Source organism: Phoenix dactylifera, chromosome 13, assembly GCF_009389715.1.
Source record: "Phoenix dactylifera cultivar Barhee BC4 chromosome 13, palm_55x_up_171113_PBpolish2nd_filt_p, whole genome shotgun sequence".
Lineage (NCBI taxonomy): Eukaryota > Viridiplantae > Streptophyta > Magnoliopsida > Arecales > Arecaceae > Phoenix > Phoenix dactylifera.
The window spans coordinates 1,442,435-1,468,998 of NC_052404.1; the positions used below are offsets into that span (position 1 = coordinate 1,442,435).

The window sequence follows — 26,564 nt, forward strand, 5'->3', positions numbered from 1 at the left end:
TAACTACAATTTTATTTCTATACTTATATAAAAATATGATCAATATTAAGTTTTTGCTGAATTATTGTAGTAATAATTACTATAATGATTATATTGCTATAAAATAATTTGATATTATAATAAAGAGATATATTATTGGAATGTAAATATATATTCTTGATATACAATTATTATAATTACTATTAACTATTATATAATATTTATTATAATATAATTGTGTTTGTTATTATGAAATTATATATAATAAGAATCATTATGATATAACAATAATAATTAAATAAGTATATTATGATCATAGTAAAAGCTATATAGTCAAATCAAATGATTATAATTATTTTAGTGATATAATTTTACTAAATCTATTTGATATTATAATAATGATGTATATTTTTTTTATTATAGTGCAATAATTATCGTATTAACTTCATAATCATATATTTTCATTGAATGTTTATTATATTAATAATTACTATATCCCTATAAAATAATTTGATATTATAATAACTGGTTATAATATTGTGTCACTTCTTTGCATTTCGGAAATCAATGACCAGTGATTGACGCAATATTTCATACCATGATCCATATGCCACATAGATTCTATGCTGGAGAACTTGAATATGACAATAAATTCATGGGAGATGCTTTTGTATATGGCAAAAATATATGTTTTATGGACAATGCACCCAATCCAGATGGTTTATATATTAGAAATTTTGTACTTCACAACGCATATAGATTGGGGGAGGGGATGTTTTTGACAGTCAACTAGATGACAAATCCAACACATATTTAAGAATTTCCATGGACGCATTCAGATGAAGATACTTCAATCGTCAAAGTTTAGACATGGGTCCCACAAGAACATAAATAAAAGTAACCAGCCCGTTCATCCAGACCCATCCACAAAAAAAAAAAAAAAAAAAAGGCAAAAATGTTAATAAAATTTTTTAATCTTGTATAAATACTCAAAATCTACTTAATATATAAATACATATATGACTAAATATATACCTACATAAACCCACACATACTCTCCTGTATAAATCCTCACGTTCATGCTAAGGAATCAAATCTATTACAATTACTATAAATTTATTTACAAACATTATAATTAACTTGTGATCAATCTAAATAACCTGTACTATAATACTCCTTAATAGACTTTAGATTAAATCCGCTCTTATACCATTTGTAACTACTCGAAGCTCACCTAAAAAACACCTCTAACAATGCAAATGTCTTATTTCACATTGGACATGACACAGTAAGCATTCTCTCTTTTGCTCAGATTATTTGCTACATCCAAAACACCAGGCTACCAAGAAGATGATGCCAAGCTCGTAAGGCAACCCGACCACCATTGGCCAATGCGGCCAATTGTCCAAAGCCACTGAACAAGGAAGCCTCTTCTTCGAATTAACAACAGGTTGTCCACATTGAAGCAATCAACCACATTGTCTGATTATTGCTTGTGGGTTGCTTCAAAAACCCAAATAATTATCTGATGAAGCAAAAGAAACAGGAAAAAAGATATCGAATGCAGAGGAGATGGAAATGGAAATGCATCTTCTCCTAAACACTCCATCCTCGGAACAATATTTGATCAATCATGTACGGGGAAGCATGAGAACTAGCCACAACTTATAGAGAGAGAGAGATGGGATTGACAGAAACACTACATTCTTTCAGAAACACCATTTCACTTCACAGGCCATGTTGAATTAAATTCTCACTTCTGATTTCCAGTAATCTCCAGGTTCCAGAAGACTCAAACAAGGGCACTGGTGCAAGCTGTGGCTGGCTCAGCTTCGATCTTTTTCTTGATGGAGCTGTATTTTTTAGTGATGAACCTGAAAAAGTATGGAAATCACACACCATTTAGGCAATTTATCAAGCATTCAGTTGGATGGAGCATCGATCCAGAGTTCATGGGCCTACAAGGTAAGTCCTAGGTATAAGTCATTACAGAAAATCCATTATCCAGCCTATTAGTTTGAAACAGGAAGGAAAATAATTTTTTTTCTCCAGAGGAAAAGAATCGAAAGGAAAAGAAAGTTGAAATTTTTCTTTCTTATTGGTTGTGATAACTCTTATCTCAACTAAAAATTGTCCACGAGATACTTTTTTCACTTTTCTTTCTCAAAACCACTGCTTCTTGTGGAGAAAAAATCTTTGAGGCAGTTAGAGAAAATTTTGACCCTGTTCTCTCAAAAGCTTTCCTTTAAATTTCTTTTGTACTACCAAACACTGGAAAAGAAAATTCTAGCATAACAGATATTCTTTTCTTTCACCTTCTCAGCAACCAAACAGTGACAACTATTAGCATCCACATTATCCACAATTACAAGAGAGTAACGAAAAAAGATTATGAATGATGACTACCTGAAAAAATCCCTCCATAATAGTTCAAATATTAACCAATTCATTCCATTATCTGCTGCAGCAGCACCAGTCTTTGGAGTTGAGGAGGCAGATATTGCACTGAAAATGAAAATTATATCACTGTATGCATAACAAAATTGGCTAAACTAACTAATCTATAATTCTAAATAAAGAAGATGGTTCTTGAAATGTTAAGCGAGGATAACAATTAGTTATTTCACTACTCACCCCTCATCCAATATATATATTTTTTAAAGCAAAAGCAATAAACTGAGGCAGTGAACAAAGCATACCTCGTTGCAGTCTTTTTCAGGTCCTCGTACATGAAACGTGGAGAAAGGCATCCCATCGCTAGCCATGGTGAGATTTTGCATGAGAAATTAGCACCATAGATGCTATCTCGAGTTCCTTCCCCTTTGTTTGGTTGGGCACGGCATTCAGCTGCAAACTTTTTCAGTCTCTCTAGTGCTTCAGTCTCGCCACCCACAAGTGAAGCATTCATGGAAGGTTTTCCATCCTGAATGACACAATATGCCAAATAGCATCAAAACTACAATAAATCTCGTCAAAAATTTGCTCTGCTGACTACATGATGGTATTGCATTTGGTTATATTCCATGAGAAGAGAAAAACCTAAAAGCTAGTTAAAACAGGTGCATATAAAATTGAAGTGATTCTAAAAGCAGGAAAATTTTAAAAAAAAACAAATCATCACAGTACCAAGTCAAGGACATCAGTTGTACCACTATGAAGCTGGATTTAAGGTTTTTTTTTAATACTTTACTTTCCAGCATAACAATAAGAAAACATACCATATGGATGATTCTGCAAACTAAATTCTATAGGATTACTTTTTGATCCCTGAAACCAGAATGCTTTGATTAGATTATTTCAACTGCATGAGCTACTGACCGTCACCAGATAAGGCTGAGCTCCATCTGACAATACAATAGCGAGATTTTCTGATGATATAGTAACATGAACCTACCATCCTGAAATCTGTTTCTGTCAACCTTCGACTCCCCTCACATCAGGTACAGAATGAACTTGAACTTAATTTTGCTTCCAAAAGGAGTTGAAACTCCAAAACAAGGCTTGCATGGCCATCAAGATCACATTTTCCTAATTTTCTACAAAAGGTACCAGACACAATATAAGCTTGTCAGACTGTAAGCGCTTTTTCCCAAAAAAAAAATAGCAGAAAAGTCACGGGACCTAGTATGACAAAGTACTTTTGTTTTTCATCATCGTGTTTTACTTAGATAATTAGATATACAGTAAGCGCCTTTCGTAGTTCATGTTTCATAGAATTCCTCTCAGCCATTAGGTTCAGCCATCGCATCCATGCATCATTCTGCATCAGTCAGCCATGCATCCTAGCCACCTATGACCTAACCAACAATGGCTCAAGTTTGTCAAAAATTGAACATTAAGGCTAAGCCAAATTGTTTGCAGTTATCACCAGCACCAAGCCAGGAGGGGAAGTGCAGGGTTGGCATCAAAATCATGGCCGTAGAAAACAAAAACAGTTCCCTTCATGCATGAAATGAATTCTGAAACCAGAGTCAATCTACTGCAGAAAAAAAGACTCTTATGGTTATCACCTCGAGACCGAAATTTTATGAAGAATTTAATGATATTGATGATTCACCATATCAAAATGTCAAACAGACACTAGTGTTCTGAATCCGCTAACCTGTACCAACAAGGAATCAAGTTTGTCAAAAAACTAAACATTAAGGCTACCCAAACTGTATACAGTTATCACCAGCACCAAACAGGAGGGAAGTGGAGGGTTGGCATCAAACTCATGGCTGTAGAAAACAAAAACAGTTCCATTCATGTATGAATAAATTCTGAAACCAGAGTCAATATAGTACAGAAAAAAAAGACTCTTATGGTTATTGTGTAGAGACCTGAACTTTATGAAGAATTTAATGATATTGATGATTCACCACTTCAAAATGTCAAATAGACACTAGTGTTCTAAATTCGCTGACCTGGCCCAAACTAGATTGGTGGCTGGGTCACGGGTCCATGGTACAACCATGAGTTGATTTGAGTACCAAAGGTATCTCTTATCCCTTTTATATTTATCACCTCTTCCAAAATGCTTCTATCTTTGTCAATGCCTCCAGCCCTCTTTAACGCAAAACCTCATCTAGCTCTCCTTCCATCGTCACTGTCGAGCCTCCACAGTCCATTGTCATCTGCCTGGCACCATTGAGCTCCTTACAAGCCACTGCCACCATCAAACCCCCCCATGCCACTACTCTCTGTCTGTCTGTGTGTGTGTGTGTGTGTGTCTCCCTGTCACTATTGAGTCCCCCACAACCTGACCTCTTCTTCAAGAAGGACTTTCTAACATTGTCAAGTTCCTCCACAGGCTTCCCTTCTCTCCTCTTCTACTGAGTGTGTTCACCATCGACCACCCTCACCATCTTCACCTCCATCACCCTCCACTGACCCCTGGTCACCTCCCTTCCATCCACCATTTCAATGACAAGGTTCCTCCTTATGTTGGCACTTTGAGGGTTCAACATCCTTAGGTTAAGAGATCAAAGATTAAACATCATTATTTTTTCCTTCCTTTCCCTCTCACCAATATACTCAGGTTTAAGCGACTTGGGTGGTTCGAACTGTTGAACCGCTCACGTCAACAGTTCAAGTAGGTTTCAGACAGGTTTGGCTTTGTTTTGACCTAAACCACAATGCCTAGTGGGTGACAAGTTGACCTGGGCAGGTTGACCGGGTCTCTAGACACTTTTGACAATGAAGACATGATTAAACAGGAAACTATAGTGCAAAAATACCATTTAAAATTCAAGGTTATTAAGGAATGGAATATTCAAAACAAATATATCATCTCCAAAGGCACACTCGTTCATAACCTTTTCCCAAAATCAAAGTACACTAATGCTAAGTAACGTGAATTAAGGTGCTTAACACATTGAAAGTGTATCACCTCGTAATGGCAACCTAACCACACAGGTAGAAAAATTTGGCACTCCCCCTGAGCAGTCATATGCTTTATGTTGAGGCCTCTAGCTATGCTAATCCAAGCAATGTTCGCAGTCATGCAATGCACCGAAACCCCCTCATGCCTTGCGGAGTTGTGGGATAGTAACATATTATTTCACAAGACAAGTTTGCCAACATGCACAAATTAAGGTCAGATCTCACAAGAATCTGAATCCTAATCAAATATTAATTATGCAATTCAAATTACTGTTTTGCTTTTAATCTAGATAAGGAGCCTTATATGATTCATTTCATAAATTTAAACATAAAAATTATACTTGACCTAATGCATATGGATCAACTTTGTGGATCATACTTTTACATATTTTGATTTATAGGAATATACCATGCATATATCCATGCGTCATAGACATTACAAGCATTTTAGAAAACCAGCTCAATTGAACTAAATCAAACCTGGTCTAGTGCTATTACACATCTGATGGCCTCAATATAAGCCCACATCCTAACTTAATCAGATCAGCATTTCCAAGCATTTTTGGTTGTAAAGTGATTTTTTTTAGGAATATATGCATAGAAAGTGTGTACAATGAAACCCTATTATAGTAGCCTACTCATTTGGGTGAGAATTCTAAGTACATGTATAAGCTTAGCTTCTTTTATAAAAGACATTATGCTCACTCTAGAACAACGTTCGCAAATTTGGTACTCGATCCACTATCGGTACCATGCTGGCATAGTATCAGCATGCCCAATATAGAGATTAGTTTAGTACCGGTATAGTATGGAACACCTAGTAAGGAACGATATATACCGCTATGGTGAATCTTGCTCTAGAGTATCAATTTTAGGGTTCCAATGTATTAGAGACCAAAATCGCAAGACACCCTTATCCATTGACCAAGAGAACGAACAAAACCTTAGAAACCTAACATTTATTGTTTTCATTAATTCAAGGCCTAAAAGGACTTGTAAGATCCCTAGAGTCAATTTTAAAAATGTCCCTCTAGTCTATGAAGTCGAATACAACTCAAAAAAAAAGGTCAAAACAAGAAGAAATAGGTTCATTTGTCTCACTTGAAACAAGAAGTATATGTGCCTAATCATCCAGAGTTTTGCTACAAAAACTAAAGGAAAAAAAGAGACTAACATATGATCGCTTAATCCTTGGGTTTTCTTGGCACCACCCAAAGCTTTCTTCAGTGTATCATCCATGGCTTTAATTATAATTTTACTATTCTAGATGTGTTGTTTATTTGACAAGCTACCTAATGTTTTAAGCCCAAACCATGACTTCAAAGTAGAAATTTTTCTGGTCGGTTAGGATAGGCTGCTTGTTGGTTCCAATATACCTTTGTACAATGCCATATGGTGACAATGTTTGTCATTATAATTGTTTATGCGTCTCATGCATCTTCTCTTGGGAATATATAACATTCTCGGGGAGGTTGATTAATCACCACCCTTTATGAAATACCTATACCAAAAGGTTGAGAGAGGCCCAAGTTGGGGCATTATCTTTGTCACATGACAAGAAACTTATACCGGAAAGGCTGGCTTGTTCAACCTCTCATAATACATTAAGATAATATGTATCTAAGGCTATTTGCATCATACTAGGAACTTGAAAAATATGACATTGTGCGGTACACATTCTAAGAAAATGGACATTCAAGTTCCAGGAATCAATATTCCAGGAGAATTTTGTTATATGAGATATCCACATTCCAAATTAAACAAAAGAAAAAATGCATCATTAGATTAGGAAGGTGAGGATTTGGTGACACTATTTTCTGTGTAATGAATGATCCATTTAGTTTACAAGCAGTTTTTTGAATTATTGATTATCACTGCTTCAAAATTATATTCTTTGTGATTGTGTTTTAGTTGTCTAATGGTTCAGGGAAGGCAAATAATTATAAAGATATGGTCTTTGCTTTATAAGTCCCATTTTAGAACTTTCCTGTGATTTTGTAATGGCTTCTCACAAACGCTTGCAAAGATTATTATTCTCATGCCAACAATATCCTGAACAATTCCCATTTACTTTTATCCCTCCTCGTATTGTTATAAGTTCCTTGTTTCTAAGTGAATTTGAAAATTGGCTACTTGTGAGCTCAAAGGTGCTTCTAGATGAAATCGCAAACACTGCAAAAGAAAAAAAAAATATGATTTTCAATCAAGTCGAAGAAGATTCAAGCAACACTTATTTTTAGACAGCAATATCATTTTTTTTTTACAAAATGAATCAATATTCTATCCTTTCAGTCAGAAGCTTTTGAATTGCAGTGCTACTTCCCCTCTATGATTCCTATTCTCTTTTCCATTTTTTTCCTTCTTCTTACTCTGTATTGGCATAACTATAAATGCCAGGTTTCTATTTTTCTTTATTCCTTAACCCTTTTGTAATCTAAACCCATTTCCTATTGCTTTAAAAAAATTTCAAATTTGAGATGACAGAACGAACCGTAAACCGGAAAGAAACAATGAAAAAAGAGTAAACGAAAATATAAGATAGTATAACAAACCAGAGACATGGTTGGTGCCGGGTTGAGCCCCAGGTCGACCAAGCTCGGAATCTCCCCAGGATCAACGTCGCCCCTCGACGGCAGCCCCTTAATCTGGTCCAGAGCCTCGATTGTCTTCCTCACCGCCACCCGCTGCACTTTCTCCCTGAACCCCCCGTAATTAGATGGCATCTGCTCGACCTCGAACGGCAAATCATCAATGTGGTACAGCGTGCTCCCCCAGAAGTACTTCACCTCCATCCCTTCTTCCTCCATGGCCTTCGTCACTCGCTCCTCCGCCCGCACCTCATCGTGGGACACCTCCCGGTGGGCGTACACCGCGTCGGCACCGACAGCACGGGCGAGCTCCACCAGCACGGTCTCCGCCCGGCCGACCCGGACGACGAGGTCGGAGCCCCGTTCGCGGAGGCTGCGGCGGAGATTGGCGACGGACTGGAGGAGGAAGGTGGCGCGGTAGGGTCCGGTCTTGTCGAATCCGGAGGAGGACTTGCCGTAGTCCCGGGGGTCGAAGAGGTAGACGGGGAGGAGGGAGAGGGAGTCGTTGGTGGCGGCTGTCAGGGCCTCGTTGTCGTGGACGCGGAGGTCGGCGCGGAACCAGACGACGGTGCAGCGGCGGCCCGCGGCGGAGTGAGAGGGATCGGCGGGGCGGCGGCGGAGGAGGGGGGAAGGGGATTGGAGGGGGGAGTTGGCGACGCGAGAGGGGGTAGAGGTTTTGGAGGAGGGTTTCGTGGAAGAACTGGAGAGGGAGAGGTGGACGAGGGAGGAGATCTGGGAGGGAATTTTGAGGTGGGAGAAGGGGGAAAGGGAGGCTTTTTTGGTGGAGAGGAGGAGATGGGGGGAGAGGAGGGAGGAGAGGGAGAGGGAAATGGAGGCTATTGGAAAGGGTTTGGCGATCTCCAAAGGCTGTTGCTGGGTTTCTGAGTCTTGGGATTCGTGGTCAGGGGTTTCTGGAGTTTGGGAGCGGGGGTTGGGCTCCATGACCGCGGCGGAGGGGGGGGAGAGTGAGAGACAAGGGGGCGGGGGAAGAGGGAGGGGAGTTGCGGTCGTGCTTTGGCGTTCGGTGGATGGATATATCCGTTGTTTTGGGTGTTGCGTAGAATCTGGGCCAACCAAAGAAGAAAAACACCAACGCTCGGATTAAAAGCGTTCATGAAGGGGATTAGGAACTGTCTTTATCGGATCCGTCCGATATGGATCGGATGGTGACAGTCGACATGAGTTCGACTGCTGGAAGCTGGAATGCATGAAAATTAAGATGATTTTTTCAAAATTGTTGTCATCCTTCACATTTCTTTTTTGTTTTGTTAGGCCTTTCAAGAAGCGCAACTCTAAAGGTAAGAAGGTTCGGCCAAAAGTTTAACCGCCCAATTCATTTCTACCAACGCAAAGATCAAATCTTAAAATACTCAGGACTTGGCAGTACCTCACAATTTGTGTTATCTTTTTTTTACTGATTTCGTTGGATGCAACTATGCTTGACATATGTGAGCTACCATTGTATCAAAAAAATAAAAAAAAATTAAAGAATGAAATTACTAAATTAACACTAATTCTTCGACAAATTGCAAACATAAGATAGCCAAAAACCTTCTCATGAAGGCAAACTTTGTTGGTTGTGGTTGGCCAATACATCATTAGTTATGGTCCAAGCGCATAGAGTAAAATCAAAGGTTCCCCCACGATTGGAAAAATCTAGAGAAAAAAAAAAAGAGGAAGCAAAGCATGATTTCAAGATATTGGACGAAGGGATTAGGGTGAGGCCTTTTTTTTTCTCTCTCTCCTTATTGGAGATTAGGAGGGAGCCTCATCCAAGAAATCCTACTCATGTTAAGTCCCAGGCTGGTCTGTGACTTCAACCCATAATTTTCATATAGGAAGAGGTAGGAGTCTCACCAGCATAAGAATTATTTGGAAGAAATTTTTGAGAATGCACTAATTAAGATTTGAACCTATTGCTGCTAGAATCTAGATTTAGGTCGCTGTTCGAGGTATGCTGAGATCGACTGAGACTGAGTTACGACGAGGTCGGCTGAAACCGTGGTACGCCGAGGTATGCCGAAACTGAGGAGTTAGGTGGGATTGACTTGCAAAATAGTCTTCTTGATTGAAAGTTTTTGGCGAGGGACCCTTCAATGCTAACTTAGTGGAGATCTAGAGCAACAATAGGAAAAAGAGAAATTGAGTGTGGAAGAGTACTCTAGAGAAAGAGGAAGCTTAAGAATATTCACCTAAGGGTCCCTCGTTCACCTCTATATATAGGATGAAATCGGGATTTGTTACCTAATTTGTCAGAAAATGCCATAACCGTACGATAATGGCTAACCGTGCATTCACAGCATGGTAATAGCTTTCCACGATTGATATGCAATAATAATCACGTTGATCATGTCTTTACTGTTGTACTGGTGTAATCGTTATCAAGACCATGGTTGCAACTCATTCATTGATTTTTAGCATTATGTCTAGATAGGACCAACCAGAATGGTACGTCAGCAAATACCAGATTTATTGACTTCGGTTGTGGCTGAGGTCAAAAAAGTTAGAACGATCGAAGAGCAGAATGACGAATATTCTCCCCATCAGAATCCAACACCCCAACTTTCAAGTGGAGATGCAGCAGCCGAGATAGCTACTAGGGTTGAGGGTAAGGCCTAAAGTACAAGAAGCCATGTCTAGCTTTATGACCTCTTCCAAGCTTAAAATAAAACCCAAACTCATGTTTATGATTACCAACTTTTGGCTTATAGATATTATATAAATCTAGCTAGACCCATAAGCTTTTTGGCCTAGTTGCACCTCTAATCATTAGCCTGATTTTGCCCACAAGTACGCCAAATTTGTCATTTTAACAAATAACAATAGCCACTCCCAGAAGCATGGGCCAAAAGCGACTTTCTTTAGCTTTTCTTTATATCCACTTTTGTTCTTTTATTTGAACAGCCTTTGTCGTCCAAATATCGACACAAGCATATATTGATATGAGAGGCATTTTTTACATAGCACTTTTTAACAAAATGTCAAACGCAGCCTCATCTACATTCCAGAATTAAGAGCCTTGAGATTTAAGAACTATTCATCCACAAGCTTCCAAAATGCCGATGCCACCGTTCCTTTTCCATTTTCCTTGGCTTGTGATAAGGGAAAAGCATCAAAACGATAAGAGAAAAGCATCTTCTTCAATTCTCAGTAGTATAAAGAGACATTCTACTTCGCCAGAATCCAGCGTGAGAACACCTATGCTTGACCATTAAAGCACATTGCTGAAAAGAAACCAGTTGTACATTTATTATTATTTTTTTTTGCAGAAATACCCTCATAAATATCAAATTTTGCATGGATATCCTTCCAAAATTGATATTTGCATGTATATCCTCATAAAACACTTATTTTGCTATTCAGTCTTTTTTTTATTCTTGTTTTTGCATATGTATCCACGCCATCTAACGTTGCTAAAAAATTAATGATTTTAAATTAAAATGATTTAAATATTCTTAATAGGTAGATGTGCAAAAAAAAATATTTATAAGATGATTGTGATGGAGAACAAAAAAGTAAATTCAAAATTTTATTTTAATTAAAATAAATATTATTTTTATTTACGGTATTAGAAGAATCTTTATATTAGAGATATTTATGCAAAAACAGTATTTTATAAAGAAGCAGAAATAAATATAAATTTTAAGAAGGTATTCGCACAAATTTAAATTTTTAGAAGGGTATTCATGCAAAAAAAAAAACCCTTATTTTTCAATAACAAAAAATTTAAAACATTAATTTTGTTTATGAAACAAGAAAATTACACATCTAACAGGAAATATCAGTATTTCATCCCTGTTGTAACATCAGAATGAATTTATGCTTCTGAATTACCAGTAATCTTTACAGGAGCAGAATCCGTCTCGAAAATAGTGAAATCGGCTGCAATCCCTCACAACTATCCCTCGATCATAGATTTTGGATATAAGCTTAATGGCAACATGGCAATCCATGCATATTCTTAGATTCTTAATTATGCGTATAGCCGTCCCAGGACTTGTTTTAATCAAGCTGAATGCAATGGCCAGCTTCTCACTGTGAAGAGATAGGGCTAACTCCTTCCCTTCTTCATCCAAGTCCAGCAACCCTTCTTCAGTATTCCCCACATAGCCTGCTACTGTTAACCTTCCCATAATCTCCTCAAGCATTAGAGATATCTCCCTCATCTCCGGATGTGATCGGTCTGCCACAAAGAACTCATGCAGGTGGCCATGCACCTCGACGAGACTGCATCCAGGCGTCTTCTTAATCCCCAATTCTTCCATACGATTTCGCACTCTCCTCACATCATCCCACCTGCCCCTCTTTGCATAAGCATTGGAGAGAAGCACATAAGCCCCGCTATTCGTTGGCTCCAACTCTATAAGTTGCTTGATCGAAGCCTTGCATGTCTCGATATCCCCATGCATTCGTGAACCGCTCAAAAGAGCCCCCCAAATGAGCACGTCGGGTTTCATGGGCATCGAATTCACTACATCCCATGCCTTTCCTATAAGCCCGGCTCTTGCATAAAGATCCACAATGCAGCCATAGTGTTGAATCATTGGATCGATACCAAACTCCTTCACCATTTGCTCAAAATACTTTTCACCCTCATTAACCAATCGTGCATGGACACAAGCACTGAGAACTCCTAAGAACGTTATGGCATTAGGAATTACTGCCAGTCCCCTCATGCTAAGAAACAAATCAAGGCATTCCATTGCGAGTCCATGAATTGCAAGCCCCGAGATCATTGCGCTCCATGCCTTGATATCCTTGTCCTTGTCAGGGCCCAAACTATCAAACACCAACCTTGCCCTGTCGATGCTCCCGCACTTGGCATACATATCGATCAAAGAAGTCCCCAGCACCATGTTCACCTTCATGCCGCTCCGGTCGATGTACGCGTGCGCCCACTTCCCGTGCTCGAGCGCACCCAATTTCGCACAAGCAGCAAGCACGCTCGACATAGTGAACTCATTCGGCTTGACATACGCTTCTCTCTGCATGTCGCGGAACAATTGCAGCGCTCCCCTGTGGTCGCCGCATTTGACGAAGCCATCTATCATGCAGCTCCAAGCGACCACGTTTCTCTCGGGCATTTTCACGAATATTTGGAGGGCGGAGATGAGGAGGCCGGCCCTGAGGTAAGCAGAGATGATGGAATTCCAGGAAGGGAGGTCGGGGAGTGGGATTTCGTCGAAGAGGCGGCGGGCAAGGGGGAGGGAGGAGCAGTGGGAGTAGGCGGAGACGAGGGAGGTGCGGACGAACGGGTGGGAGGCGAAGCCGGAGAGGAGGGCGTGGGCATGGAGGAGGGGGAGTGCGGCTGGAGGGAGGGGGGAGGGGGAGGAGAAGGAGAGGAGGAGGAAGGGGAAAGTATAGAGGTCGGGGCGGACGCCGTGGAGAAGCATGCGGCGGTAGAGGGAGAGGGCGACGGCGGGGTGGGCACGGATGAGGGAGTTCCAGAAGAAGGCGTCGGGGGTGGGGTGGGAGAGGTGGAGGGTGGGGTGGGTCAAAGATATCAGCTTGGAGGATGAGGCTGCTCGCATTTCGTAGCGCTCGAAGGTTGGCGGGAGCTGGACGGCGCCCTCCATTTAAATAAGTGCCGCGGTTGTTAGCTTTTGCATGAAAGGGCTTTTCTAAACCAACCAACAAATTCTAAGCCGAAATGCATAGCCTGTGCATGTATATCGAAAGACCAACAGCACTCAAAGAGATTCTCTAAACACATCAAAAGATTCTTCCTCTACAGTTATGTCAGATTATAGCCCTTCTGCACCTACACTAGCCAGCCAGAGCCCAAAAGAAAATTAAGATATGGTGAACAATTACAGATCCACGGCCTAAGGGCTTAAAAATTTCTAGACAAACTAGATTCCTGATAGACATCTGGCAGCATTCATGTCCAGTATTCAAAACCCAGAGGGGAACACAAGGTAGCAGAAATTAAACAGGGCACCTCCATAGCACCGTCTCTGCAATGTAAGTATTGGAGCTCAAAGACATTGCACTCTTGGTTGGAAGCAATCATCCTAAGCCAATTTTGCACACCATATTTCTTCAAATATTTCTTTTTTAGACACTTCAAATCCCTAAGCAGCATATGAGGAGGGCGAAAAGTATCAAATTAGATAATCACAAAGCATAGAAAGGAGAAGATGGGATAAAAAATTGAGAAAAAACAAAGGTCTTATTTGGTTGTCAATCCTTGAATTTATTTATACTCTTGCAGACGCCACTGTGTTGGTACGTGAATCCGGGTTGTGCTAGGAAGAAACAGCAGCTTAAACTGAGAAAAGTTTGACGGTACAAAAAACTGTCAAATCTTTAGATCGAAAGAGTGCACTTCAAAAAAGCAGCGGCATCCCATGATCATAACACTGTTCAAATCATTTCTTTGTAATGGCTCTCAGCGCCTGACTTTTACGTATGGCGGGTTCCCAGCCTTTCATCTTGTCATATAGGTGTCTCGTCAAACAGATCTCTACACATCACTGCAAGCTATGCTAAATCACATATTTTGGCATATGTCCCTTCTTTATAACTCCATAGGAAAACAGAGATTTGGCTGGTGGCAGTACCAGGATTATACTGTGAATTAAACACAGCAAGGTGTAATGAATCAGGTTCTGCACTGTGCGTTGGTAGCCCGTTGCCAAGGGTACCAGATATCCTTAACATATGGAGAAAAATAAAAAAATCAACAGTTCCACAAAGGAGAACCATGGTGAATGCTGCTGGTTAAAGCCCCAGTTCATCACTGTGCCAGGTTAGCAATGACTCGACAGAGTCATGATAATAGACTGGAACTCAGCATTCCACAACAAAAAGCTGCAAAAAAAAAGTTCAAAGCTTAGATGCAAGATAGAATCCCCAAAAAAAAAATGATAAAAATTACAGATCCATGGCCCAGGGGCTTCAGAAATCCAAGAAAGCTGAATTTCCTGATAAACATTGGACAGCATTCATGTCCGCTACACAGCCAAAGAGAAATGGAGGAGTAACGATATGCTTGTCTTCAAACTAAGAGAACTTTTCAAATATCTCAGAAGTAAATTCAAAGGGTGGCAGAAATAAAACAGGGCAGTGCCATCAGTCTTCCTCTTCGCCCTCATTCTCCGCTATGTTGAAGTATCGGAGCTCATAAACACTGCGGTCTTTGTTGGAAGCAATCACTCGCAACCAGTCTCGCACATTGTGTTTCTTCAAGTATTTCTTAGTTAGATACTTCAAATACCTAAGCCGCACAAAAGAGGAAAATGAAAATGAGATCATATAAACATAAAGCATACAAAGGAAAAGATGGATTAGAAATTTGACAAAAAAGGTCTCCCCTGATTAGTTGTCAATTCTTGATTGTACTTAAATTCATGCCTATCTTTTTCGGAAGGTGGTATTATTCCACTATTTGGGAAAAAATCATAAAATGAAAAAGATTTTACTGAAAAAATGGTGTATGGATGTTTCGCTTCTTTGTTATCAATATACTTGAGAAGCTCGGTCAAAAATGTGTATGAGCTAATTTGCTACTGCAAAGCCTTCATCCTGCAGGATATACAAAATGAAATAAATCGCCACATGCAGTTGGTAGTTCTAACAAGTTCTCTCATATTTTCTCTGTCAAGAACCAACATGAAAATTTCCACTGGGCTCCCACATAGTTCTTTTTCTTTCCCTACCATGAAGTTTTTCACTTGTAATACACATGCTAGACTCTAGTTTGTCTTAATGCCAGATTCTGTTATGGCACTGTTGTCTTCATTGTTTTTTTCCTTTTCTAGCCAAAACAAAAAGCATGTCTAAGGTTTCTCTAACTTTCTAGTACGATATATTCATTGAGAATACAAACCCATACATCATATCAAGATTTTGTCTTATAAGTCCAACAATTGATGATACCCTACAACTGCAGGGTAGCATACGTCCTTCCTAGTGAGGCATTGTGCTATCTGAGCACAGGTTGGTCATATTAATAGGCCCTTCAAGCTTGCCACAGCTTGAGCTAATATCAGATATTTGCTCGAGCAGACAAGCCTATGTACAACTATTCGGCTAAGTTGTTTTAAGATAAGCCTTAAGGGCCAGTTTGGATTCCCTGATAACGAACCCTTGGAATTATACATTATGGTGGGATTTGAGAACAAACTTTGGTGGGAGAAGCAGAATATTTCATTTTTATGGAGGAACTCAGACTTACAAGCCTAAAAAATATGAATACCATAAAATCACATTTTAAGTGGAATGCATAATCCCTATTTTCTCAGGATTGTTCAGTTTCGGAGCCCCCCATTTTATCAAACTCTTATTTCCGATCATGCTTTCTCTGTTAAGTTTCCGCTGCATGTGTCCCAACAGCCTTAACACTATATTCAGCAAGCTTTGATATGGGCCTATATTTGTTAGAATTAACATTTCATTTTTCAGCCCTGCTTTTTGGTCCATTTAAAGATAAGATCAAGACAAGCTGCAGCTACCAACACACCAAACCACCCCACCCCCCACACCCTCACCGTCGTGCTGTATTCAACCTGATATAGTGCCCCCTCTACATCAACCATGAAAGAATCATCACAGAAAAGAAGACTAGAAAACCTTAATCAATTCAAACATCTTTCGTTAGTCTTCCATCATGGTTCTCAAAAAAAGGGGGGAAAAATCTTTCATAAGTCCTTTTAACCTGATACTTCTACAACTTTCAAACCTTAAAACTCTCTCTAAACCACCAGTATGTCATAAATCGTCACACTAACCCTTCCATAGTATCCATTTCTCAACCTAATTCTATATTCTTTAATCCACATCACCGATGTAAAAATGTCCTATTAATCTCCCAAATTAATTCCAACAGGACCCATCATAACATCTATCAAAATGAAAACGACCATCAAAACCCTGGGCACCTACCAATCATCTACAACAAATCATTTGGCTCTTCTCAGCATACTATGTCAAAAAAAACTTCAGAATGCCACAAAAATATTTTTCAAGAAATTGCTGGTTAAAATTGTTTACTATGTGTAATCTTCTCAAATGAATAGGAAAGAAGGGGGAGAGGGGGGGGGGGAGGAATCTCCCACCTAATAATCAGTTCTTCAAACAACCAACAAGAACATCAAATCAGTTTCCTTAAAGGAATAAGCTAAATATTCAAAATGATCTAGTTCCAAAATCCATCTAATAAAAAATGGCATAAGTATGCTCTTCGCCTCTCCATTAGGAAGCTTATATCACACTTGCTAGGACATGGAACAAGTCTAACAATTGCGACTTTTGAAAACCAAAAACCAAAAAAACATGAAATAAATTCACAAAACAAGAGACGGAGTTCGTTGAATAGAACGCAATTGTGTGCTTTGTAGCAAGTACAGCTTTCATAATAGTTAATGTTTCGTCCTGTTAACCACTGAAAACAAACTAAACCCAATTTGATGTCACTCGTCTCCTTAAGACTATTCTTGCTCAAAATGATTACCATCAGAGTAGCGGAAACAGAAAGCATGATTCACCAACCATAAATCGCAACCAATCTTGTCAAAAATTTCAAGAAAGATGATGGATAATCCAAATAATGTTCCCCGACACTTTCCAACAAACTAAATGCACCAAAGAACAAGTTCATCAATCAGCAAACAAAGTTGTTCAACATTATAGCTCAACAATGGACAAACATAGCACCCAAATCACGCTCCATAGAAAAGTAGATTTAAAGAAAAAAGAAATCCAACAAAAGCTAGGATCCAGTAGAATGGAATGGCAGTTAAGAGAAAGACTGGTACCGCTTAGAGAAGGGGCCCTCGGAGGTGACGGTGATCTTGGACTTGTCTCGGGTGATGGAGACCTGGTCGCCGAGGGCGCCGGGCTTGCCGCCGGCGACCTTGATGCGCTCCTGCAGGAACTTCTCGAGTGAGGCGATGTCCATGATCTTATCCTCCACCGGCTTCGCGCATTCGATCGTGAACGTCGTCGAAACCCTCTTCTTCCCTCCCTTCGACGCCGCCATGCTCCCCCCGCGGCTCATCTTCTCCCTTCTCTCTCTCCCCGCTGCAACGACTGGGGTTAGGGTTTTGGCCTCGGGGAGAGGAGCTGCGAGCTTTTATCGGGGGCTCTCCGTCAGTATATTTGGAGGATCAGTGTAAGTGTTCCACTGTATCAGACGGTCTTAATTTATCCAACGTAATCGGTAACTTAGATTTAGGATGGCAATTGGATGGATTCAGGTCAAATGGGGGGGGGGGGGCGTGTTCGATAGATGCCCAAAAAAAAAAAAAAAAAAAAAAAAAACTTATCACAGTTATGGGGGGGAGAGCTTCGGACTGCATGGAAGGAATTGTCATATGTGAGGAGAATCCTCGGTGCCAAGTGGGTGCCTCTTGAGGAGAATTTTTCTGTGGTGATTGACTGGATTCGAAGTATTGATAGATATGGTGATGGCTTCCAGGCAGTACACATATTTCGGAAGGTGAACAAGGCAGTAGACTGGATCGCCTCCTTCGTCGTCCGGCACTTCAAGAAGGTCCTCTGGATATCTATAAGAGATATTTTCTTCTCTTTGTACTCTTTACTTTCTTATGATCTTGCAGGATATACTCATTTTAGAGCTATATAATTTACCATTTTTTCAAAAAAAAAAAGAAAGAAAAAGCTTGTCAACCCAAACTTCATCCATTTACTAAACAGTTAATCTGACCTGATGCACGTAAGTATTACAATGAAGACAAGGGGAAGATTGAAAGAAAATAGATGTCTTGATTGGTACTAAAGCCTTCCGAGATTGGAACAAAGAGATAGCTTCATGAGTGTTGGAAAATAGATCATGGGTAGATGGTGTAAGATTATTTTATCGTCACCTGAGTGTCAAATGTTCTATATCTCCATACATTTGATCCTTTATATATCCTCCTATTAAAAAAAAAAGTTATTAATCAAGGTACAATTGGTAAGGAAGATATGATTGGGATAGATGGAACTAAGATCTATCATTATTATATCTATCATTTTGAGGGGTCAATAACTAAATCCATCAATATTTATCGAGGAGTCACAAAAATCTAGCAACATTTGTTGATGCCATTTTATAATCAAATTAGCTATTCAATATGTTTTGTAGAATAGAACTATCAACTGGTTATCAGAAGTTTCTTATTTCTAGTCAAGTTGAAATTTCAAAACTTACTAGAAATAAAGCCAACCCAATATGTAATAATGAGAGAAAATTTAGGATAAATTTATTTTTTTTCAAATGAAATACAATATTGTGGTGTAATGATATTATGGAACTGAAATTTTTATCTAAACCTAAATTTCATTTTAGCCCATTTTCTCCATGCAAACTATGCTAATTGAGTGTAAGTACTATTTTTCTCCATTTATTTAGGCTCATTTCCCAAGCGTAGCTTCATTGAGACCGGAGTTTCTGGACGTTTTTAGACCTCTTGATAGAATTGTCGGGGGAAAACACTATGCACCGATTTTGTCTCATTCTCAGAGGAGTGCATGCAAATTTTTTTCTTTGTTTAAATAGATCAAGTGAGATCTAGGTTCTGCCTAAAATTTTTTTAAAATTTTTTGCGTAAATACTTTTCTAAATATCGAATTTTACATTAATACTCTTTTAAAAGTGATATTTGCATGTATATCCTCGTAAAATACTTATTTTGTTATTTTGTTCTTTTTTTATTCTTATTTTTACATATGTACCCATGCCATCTAACACCGTTAAAAAAATTATGATTTCAAATTAAAATGACTAAAATACCCTTAATAGGTAGATGTGCAAAAAAAATATTTATAAAGCGATCACGATGAAGGACAAAAAAATAATTTCAAAATTCTATTTTATTTTTAATTAAAATAAATATGGTTTTTATTAAGGTGTTAGAAGGACCGCTATATATGGGGCATTTGTGCAAAAATAGTATTTTATGAGGGTACAGAAACAAATATAAGTTTTAAAAAGATATTCACGTAAATTTAAATTTTTAGAAAGATATTTGGCGGCTAATTTTCTTACTGAAAAGCACCTGTTAAGTGGCTTGAAACCCTAACTAAGGGTTTGCTACCGTTTAGATTGCTTATAGCTAGTCATATGCTGGCACATCAGTTTATAACTTTGCACATGTAAGCTTAGCAACATGATAAATTAGAAAACAACATGCAAAAATTTGAGAGTTATTGACCTGGTTTCATAGCTCTTGCACTTCTGTTTTGACGCAACCATGCAAGCTTGGATGTGCTTAGAGCCCAAAAAAACAAGCCAAAGGAACAAAACCAAAATAAGCATGAATTAAGGGGCAACAGTGGAGCTAGAAAGGGCATTGTTTAAGGGCCTTTGAGGGCCTGTAAGGTTGCATGGTAAATTAGTAACTTGACTGTTTCATGTAGTAACTCTGGCTCATAGAAACATTAGTATCAGAAAACTCCAGCTCAGCTCGTTGTTGAAGTTTCGATTGCTGCAATCGCTGTAGAGCCAGTGGCCGTAGGACACATTCTGGCGACTGAGAGAGCCCTGCCAATTTATAAGCCAACAAGAGAATCGAACTCGACCAGTTGCTCTTTAACTGTGAAGTTGGTCAGCTGCACTACCAGCTCCAATAGCGTAGTCAGTGGAAGATGAGTAGGATTGATTGGTAATCAAATTATGAAGTAATAGAAGATGTTAGTGATCGGGGCAGTAGTCAGTGGAAACTTTTTTTTTATTAAATTCACTGGAAGCAATGAGGAAGTGAGAGAGAAACAATGAGTAGGATTTATGAACAAACACTCGGTCAATGTAACAACCTGGTTAATCCTCTCCTTTTTAATTTCCCCACTTGTTTCCTCGCATTGCAGACTTAATATGTAATGCTTAGTAATGCATTTTATGAGATAGGACCACTCAGAATATTTGAGGAACAATTTTTTGGCAAAATTCAAGTAAGTCCAAAGGTTTGAGAGGATATATCTTTTCTCTAAGGGACATGTTTGTATTTACTTGAACAAGCCGACCATGCGACTGCTATTGGGCGGTTGCAGGTATTCCTTCCATCAAGGCCACCCACTGAAGGTGGTGAAACAATGCATGAATTACTACGTTGAATGAATTCATGCATGCATGAGAAAGCTCATTTGAATGCTAGCCAAAGATCAACATATACAGGTGGCAATACTCATTTTTGACATCCAGTGGTTTGATGCACTTGTCCCCTCTCATTGTTTTGCTCACTGGAGAGGGTATCTATCTTTGGGCAAGCCATTTATCCTATTAAAACATGAGGGAGATCAGCTGTCCAAGACCAGTGCCCTACAAAATGCCATAGGTGGGTGCAACAGTCTCGCCAGGAGGTGCTGTCTCTTTACCCTGTGAAAGAACAAGCTTGGAGGTGGAGAACTTTTTTCCCCTGTTCATGCATAGGATTAGAATCTAGCCTGCATCTTTTCGAACAAAGGTTTACCGACTTTTATTAAGCTTTGCCGTAGGGAAGACCGAAGACTGAAGACCTCAGAAAAGGCCAAGGGGCATATCAACGCACAGAGATGAAAAATTCAGTGAAAGAAACAGAACATCTAAATTTGTAATAGAATTAGAATAACAAATAACAAGGAACTCCTGCTTCAACATTCAAAGAAGAAAAAAATATATAAAAATGGGAGAGAAAAGAAGATCGTCACTAAGGTTCTGGTACTACTGTTCTGCAGATAGCTATCGTCAGACTGCAGCAGCAGTAGTTATAGGGCTTAAAAATAAAGGAATAATAAGCCAAGTAAAAAAAAAAAAAAGAGCCTAGACATCAGGAATAGAAATGTAAGTGGGCCTGCATCTCTCTTTGATCTCTTTGATGGAGTATGACATGGATCAGGTCCTGAATTGACTAATGAAAAGAAGAAGGGGGCTCTTAGGAGGTGCCGGTGCTGGAGCCGGCGGTGGCGGCATCGGAGCTGGAGTGGTCGCCGGAGATTCGCTTGCGGAAGTCGGAGACCATGAGGGGAAGACCCTGGCGGAGGGAGATCTTGGGCTCCCAGCCAAGCAGTTCCTTCGCCTTGGTGATGTCAGGCTTGCGCTTGTGGGGGTCATCCTCGGTGTTGGGCCGGAACTCGATCCGGGCATTGGGTTCAATGGTCTCCTGCACCACCTTGGCGAGCTCCAGCATTGTGAACTCACCGGGATTCCCAAGGTTGAATGGCCCAACATGCTCTCCTTCCATCAGCCTCATCAACCCCTCGACCTGCAGTTCAAGCTCTCCTCGTCAAATTCTCTAAAATTAATTTATTTGTGAGCTTCAATCTCTTCTCATCTACCTCTTCTCATGTTTGAATTCCTCAAACTTGAATTAAATAAGAAAATAATATATCTCATATATTATATTTAATTTATAAACAAAAACTAATTATTCATGTGTGCATGTAAACCTAGCATACATTATATCCAGAAGGATGTAAACCGGATGTTGTATCTTTAAACTATGGCGACAATACTTACTAGCAAGTGAACATAGCAGCAACGAGATTAATATATAAACAGGTGCAATTAGCTCAAAGTATATTATGTGGAAGCCTCGCCTCAAGCTCTCAGTCTCGCCTACAGCTAAAAGTTTGCTCTGAATTAATTGAATTCAGACTAAAATGGGCCAAGCGTAGCTCAAGCCAGCCTCAAACTCAGCTCGTTTATTCACAAAGGAGTGCAACTATCAAAATCTCAAATAAACTGGAACCTCTAAAATCTAAATATGCTCTAGTTTTTTGAAAGATTAAACTTCTAAAATGACACCAAAATAAAAAGTTCAGAAGCCCTACCAGATCCGAGACGTACTGGAAACTCCTTGTTTGCTTCCCATCCCCGTAAACTGTCATCGGCTCCTTCCTCAGCGCCTGAAATCATTACACCCAACAACCCCATTTTTCAGCACACTAATTAAACTACAAAGTATCTTAAAAACGATTAAATTAACAAAAGCATACTTTGAAGTTTGTACATACTGTTATCATATTTAAAAAAGAGTTTTTTTTTTCAACGAATACCTTCTAAAATTTTAAATTTGAGTGAATACTTTCTTAAAATTTATATTTATTTCTATGTCCTTATAAAATACTATTTTTGCACAAATACTCTTAATATAACAGTTCTTCTAACACAAATAATAAAAACCATATTTATTTTAATTAAAAATAAAATAAAATTTTGAAATTACATTTTTGTTTTTCATCACGATGGTCTTATAAATATATTTTTTTCTTACACATCTACAGGTATTTTAGCCATTTTAATTTGAAACCATTGATTTTTTAACGACGTTAGATGGCATAGGTATATGTGGAAAAATAAGGATAAAAAAAGAATAGAATAGCAAAAACAAGTGCTTTACGATGATATCCATGCAAATATCAATTTTGGCAGTATATTCATGCAAAATTTGATATTTAAGAGGATATTCATGCAAAAAATAAAAAAGAGCGCGGAGGCTGACCTGGGCCACAAAGTTGCTGACGACCCGGCCATCGTCGATGCACATGCGAGGCCCGTACGTGTTAAAGATTCGAGCAATCCTCACCTGCATCAGTGAAAAAGAAGAAAGAAAAAAAATTAACTTTTACAATTAATTAATTAATACATTTTACATTATAAGCAGCTAATTAAACAACTAATCGAATAATTATAATTAGAGAAGAGTAGAGTGGCGGCCCACCTCAACATGGGCACCACGATGGTAGTCCATGGCCAAAGTCTCGGCCGTACGCTTGCCCTCGTCGTAGCAGCTCCTGACCCCTGCGGAGCCCATCCAGAAGACGTGTCAGTAGACAGGCAGCGTAAACCGCACACCCCTGTTTTTTGTTCCTCAACGCGGAAGCCAGACCTCTGGAACTGGTCCACTGGTCCTTTTCCTCCTCCCAACTTTCTTCCGTTCTCTCCAAAAGTCACCCATCCAATAGAAAAAAACTTTACACCCGATGCTGCTTTCTTTCTTTTGAAATAATTTTTATGCAAATTCTTAAACAAAAATATATCTCTATTTTCTTTAATTAATGTTTCGTGTAAAATAATTCAAGTAATAGTATCGAACATTTGTTTTCTAAAACAGAGAGGGGGAAAAAAAATCCAATTTTGAAGCTTTGAAAGGGTTAGATTCCATGCGGCATTGTTCGGAATCCCTCCACAGGGAACAAAGCGAAGCTACAGAGAGAGAGAGAGGGGGGTGGGAGGGGAATACCGATGGGATTGACGTTGCCCCAGTAGGTCTCAACCTGGGGGTGCTGGAGGGGGTCGCCATAGACTTCACTGGTGCTGGTGAGAAGGAAACGGGCGCCGACCCTCTTGGCCAGGCCGAGCATGTTGAGGGTTCCCACTACGTTGGTCTTGTGCCAGGAGCCAAACCGGATGAATTAAGGTTAACAATGGAAGGCAAAAGATGTCCCAAGAGCAGGGAAGGTATCACGTCCCCACGCACGACCGCGAGCAGTAATAGGAGTAAAAGCCCACGGATTCTCTGAAAAAAAAAGATCATTTTTGTTCTACAAGGAAAATTACTATAGTTTTCGTGATAAAGATTTTTTTTTTGTGTGTGTGTGTGTTTTCTGAGGTGGAAGAAGATGCTCTGCTCTAAGAAACGCGTAAACAGGGGAAAGCAATACGCAAGATTAAGAAATTTTGAAGGGAAAAGCTGGAACTCGTAAAAAGAGTTAGAAGAATTGAAAGAAGAGAAACTTTAGCACTGAGATCACAAATGGAGAGAGAGATTCGGAGCAATTCGTTTTTAAAACAAATCGTGACTTCATGCAAAAATCAGAGGAGAATAGAAAAATGCGCAAAAAAAATAATTTCTTAGGGAAAAAAATCGCAACTTTCTGAAAACCCCATGAAAAATTGCAAGAAAGGAGAGATTTTTATCCCAAAGGAACGCATATGGGTGAATATTCCGAGCTAGAAAAGAGATCTTTATCACTAAAACCCTGATCCAATATATCAAAAAGAAGAAGAAATTTTCAATGGAGGAAGAAGAGAAATCATCAATCGTAAAGGATATGATAGTCTTGATGGGATTGAACTTATAGTGCACGGGAGAAGCCGGGCACGCGAGGTGGTAGATCTGGTCAACCTCAAGGAGGAGCGGCTCCACGACGTCATGGCGGATGAGCTCGAAATTGGGGTTCCCGAAGTGATGCATCACGTTCTCCTTCTTCCCTGTGAAGAAGTTATCCACCACGATCACGCTGTCCCCGCGAGCAAGCAGACGGTCCACGAGATGGCTCCCGACGAATCCCGCCCCGCCGGTCACCACGATCCTCAGCCCCTTCCGCTTCAGCCCCAGCGGCACCTTGCCCCCGACGAACCTCCTCGCCGGGAGCGCCTCCCGGTGGTTGTAGTACCCTCCGCCGACGCCTGCGGCGGCGGAGCGGCGGACGAGGTCGACCATGACGTGGGCGCCGACAGCGGATCCCGCGGCCGGAGGCGCACGCGGGAGGAGGACGAAGACCAGGGAGGCGAGCGCCATCCCGACGAGCACGAAGAGGAGCCTTTGCTCGCCGAGCAGGTAGCGGAGCGGCCGCGAGAGCCACCCGCACCGCTTCGGGGGCTTCGGCAAGTACCCGCCGTCGCCGTCGTGGGGCTGGGGCTCGTGGCCTCTGTAGATGAGCTCCGAGCCCATCCCGGCGATCACGGAGGCACACAGCGAGGGACTAAAACGTAAAGGGGGAGATATTTCGAGAGGGGTATCCACAAAAGATCTTACAGCCTCCCTCCTTTGCTCCTTGCAAGGAGAGAAGGGGCGAGGGAGCTTTTTGTAGACCAAAAGAACTCCGAGTGTCTAATCCCGAAATTTCCTCGGAGCTCGCTGCCGGGCGCGAGAATGGTGCCGCCCTCAACGGCTCAACCCCGCCCTCGCTCGGGCATTTAAGAACGGGCAGCGTTCTGCTGTCCCGCAGGAATAAAAAAAAGCTTCATCCCATCCTTCCATCCTGACCGTCCGATGGTTCACCTACTTCAGATGCCACCCATTTGTATCCCCTGATCTTCTAAAACAAATAAACCCTTCTCTTCTTTGAAATAACGCAAATGATTAATCTGCCCTTAATAGCATTCAATTTGGTTTGTTAAGTTCGGACTCTGACAAGTGTGAGGTCTTTTATGGGATTTAGAATTTAGGAGTCGCCAGTCCCGCGGGAGGTTCTATATACACCCCCCCTATTGCTCAGGACCCCCCCCCAAAAATAAAAAAAAATTAAATACTCTCTACACCCCCCCATTTGCTAAGGACACCCCTAAAAAATTAAAAATTCCTAAATTACCCCCCACCCTCCCCACCCCCTCACCTAAATTGCTCTCTACACCCCCCAAACCCCCCCCCCACCCCGCTCTTTCCCTCCAAAACACCCGCCGGCTTCTCCCTTCCGCCCAAAAAACCTCGCCTCAAGCACCTCGCCGGCGGCCAAACCCCCTCCGTCTCCCTTTGAACTGTTCCGCCCAAAGTACCTCGCCAACGCCCAAAACCCCCCCGTTCCCCCTTCTCCCTCTCGTCGCCGGCATTCTCCCGATCTCCGACCACCTCGCCGGCTTCTCCCGGAACCACCTCCCCGGCCATCTCCCGAGCAACGAGCACCTCGCCGGCGCCTCCACGACCACCTCGAGGTAGCTCCCCCCCCCCCCCCCCCCGCCTCCCCAAATCGTTCGGCACTGGTTCTTTG

The 26,564-nt window shown here is 40.5% G+C and overlaps 4 protein-coding genes across 4 annotated transcripts; all 4 read right to left on the reverse strand.

The window, feature by feature from the left end:
* Positions 1-1,394: 1,394 nt before the first annotated feature.
* On the reverse strand, positions 1,395-8,935 carry LOC103707232 (blue-light photoreceptor PHR2). The gene is made up of 4 exons (XM_008791633.4): positions 7,896-8,935; positions 2,679-2,902; positions 2,386-2,484; positions 1,395-1,853 (listed from the first exon to the last, which is right to left on the reverse strand). Exons 1-4 carry the CDS (start codon positions 8,871-8,873, stop codon positions 1,772-1,774), a joined length of 1,383 nt encoding a protein of 460 aa, XP_008789855.4. The 5' UTR covers positions 8,874-8,935; the 3' UTR covers positions 1,395-1,771.
* A 2,722-nt stretch (positions 8,936-11,657) lies between these two features.
* LOC103707303 (pentatricopeptide repeat-containing protein At3g62890) lies at positions 11,658-14,535 on the reverse strand. Its single transcript, XM_008791740.3, has one exon. It carries the CDS (start codon positions 13,505-13,507, stop codon positions 11,762-11,764), a length of 1,746 nt encoding a protein of 581 aa, XP_008789962.3. The 5' UTR covers positions 13,508-14,535; the 3' UTR covers positions 11,658-11,761.
* Positions 14,536-14,744: 209 nt separating this feature from the next.
* Positions 14,745-18,038, reverse strand: LOC103707233 (60S ribosomal protein L22-2-like). Its single transcript, XM_008791634.4, has 2 exons — positions 17,690-18,038; positions 14,745-15,150 (listed from the first exon to the last, which is right to left on the reverse strand). The coding sequence occupies exons 1-2, from the start codon at positions 17,929-17,931 to the stop codon at positions 15,006-15,008; spliced, it is 387 nt and encodes a 128-aa protein (XP_008789856.2). The 5' UTR covers positions 17,932-18,038; the 3' UTR covers positions 14,745-15,005.
* A 3,395-nt stretch (positions 18,039-21,433) lies between these two features.
* Positions 21,434-25,739, reverse strand: LOC103707234 (UDP-glucuronic acid decarboxylase 2). Its single transcript, XM_008791636.4, has 6 exons — positions 24,908-25,739; positions 24,095-24,242; positions 23,573-23,652; positions 23,354-23,437; positions 22,683-22,757; positions 21,434-22,114 (listed from the first exon to the last, which is right to left on the reverse strand). The coding sequence occupies exons 1-6, from the start codon at positions 25,526-25,528 to the stop codon at positions 21,785-21,787; spliced, it is 1,338 nt and encodes a 445-aa protein (XP_008789858.2). The 5' UTR covers positions 25,529-25,739; the 3' UTR covers positions 21,434-21,784.
* Between the last annotated feature and the right edge of the window lie 825 nt (positions 25,740-26,564).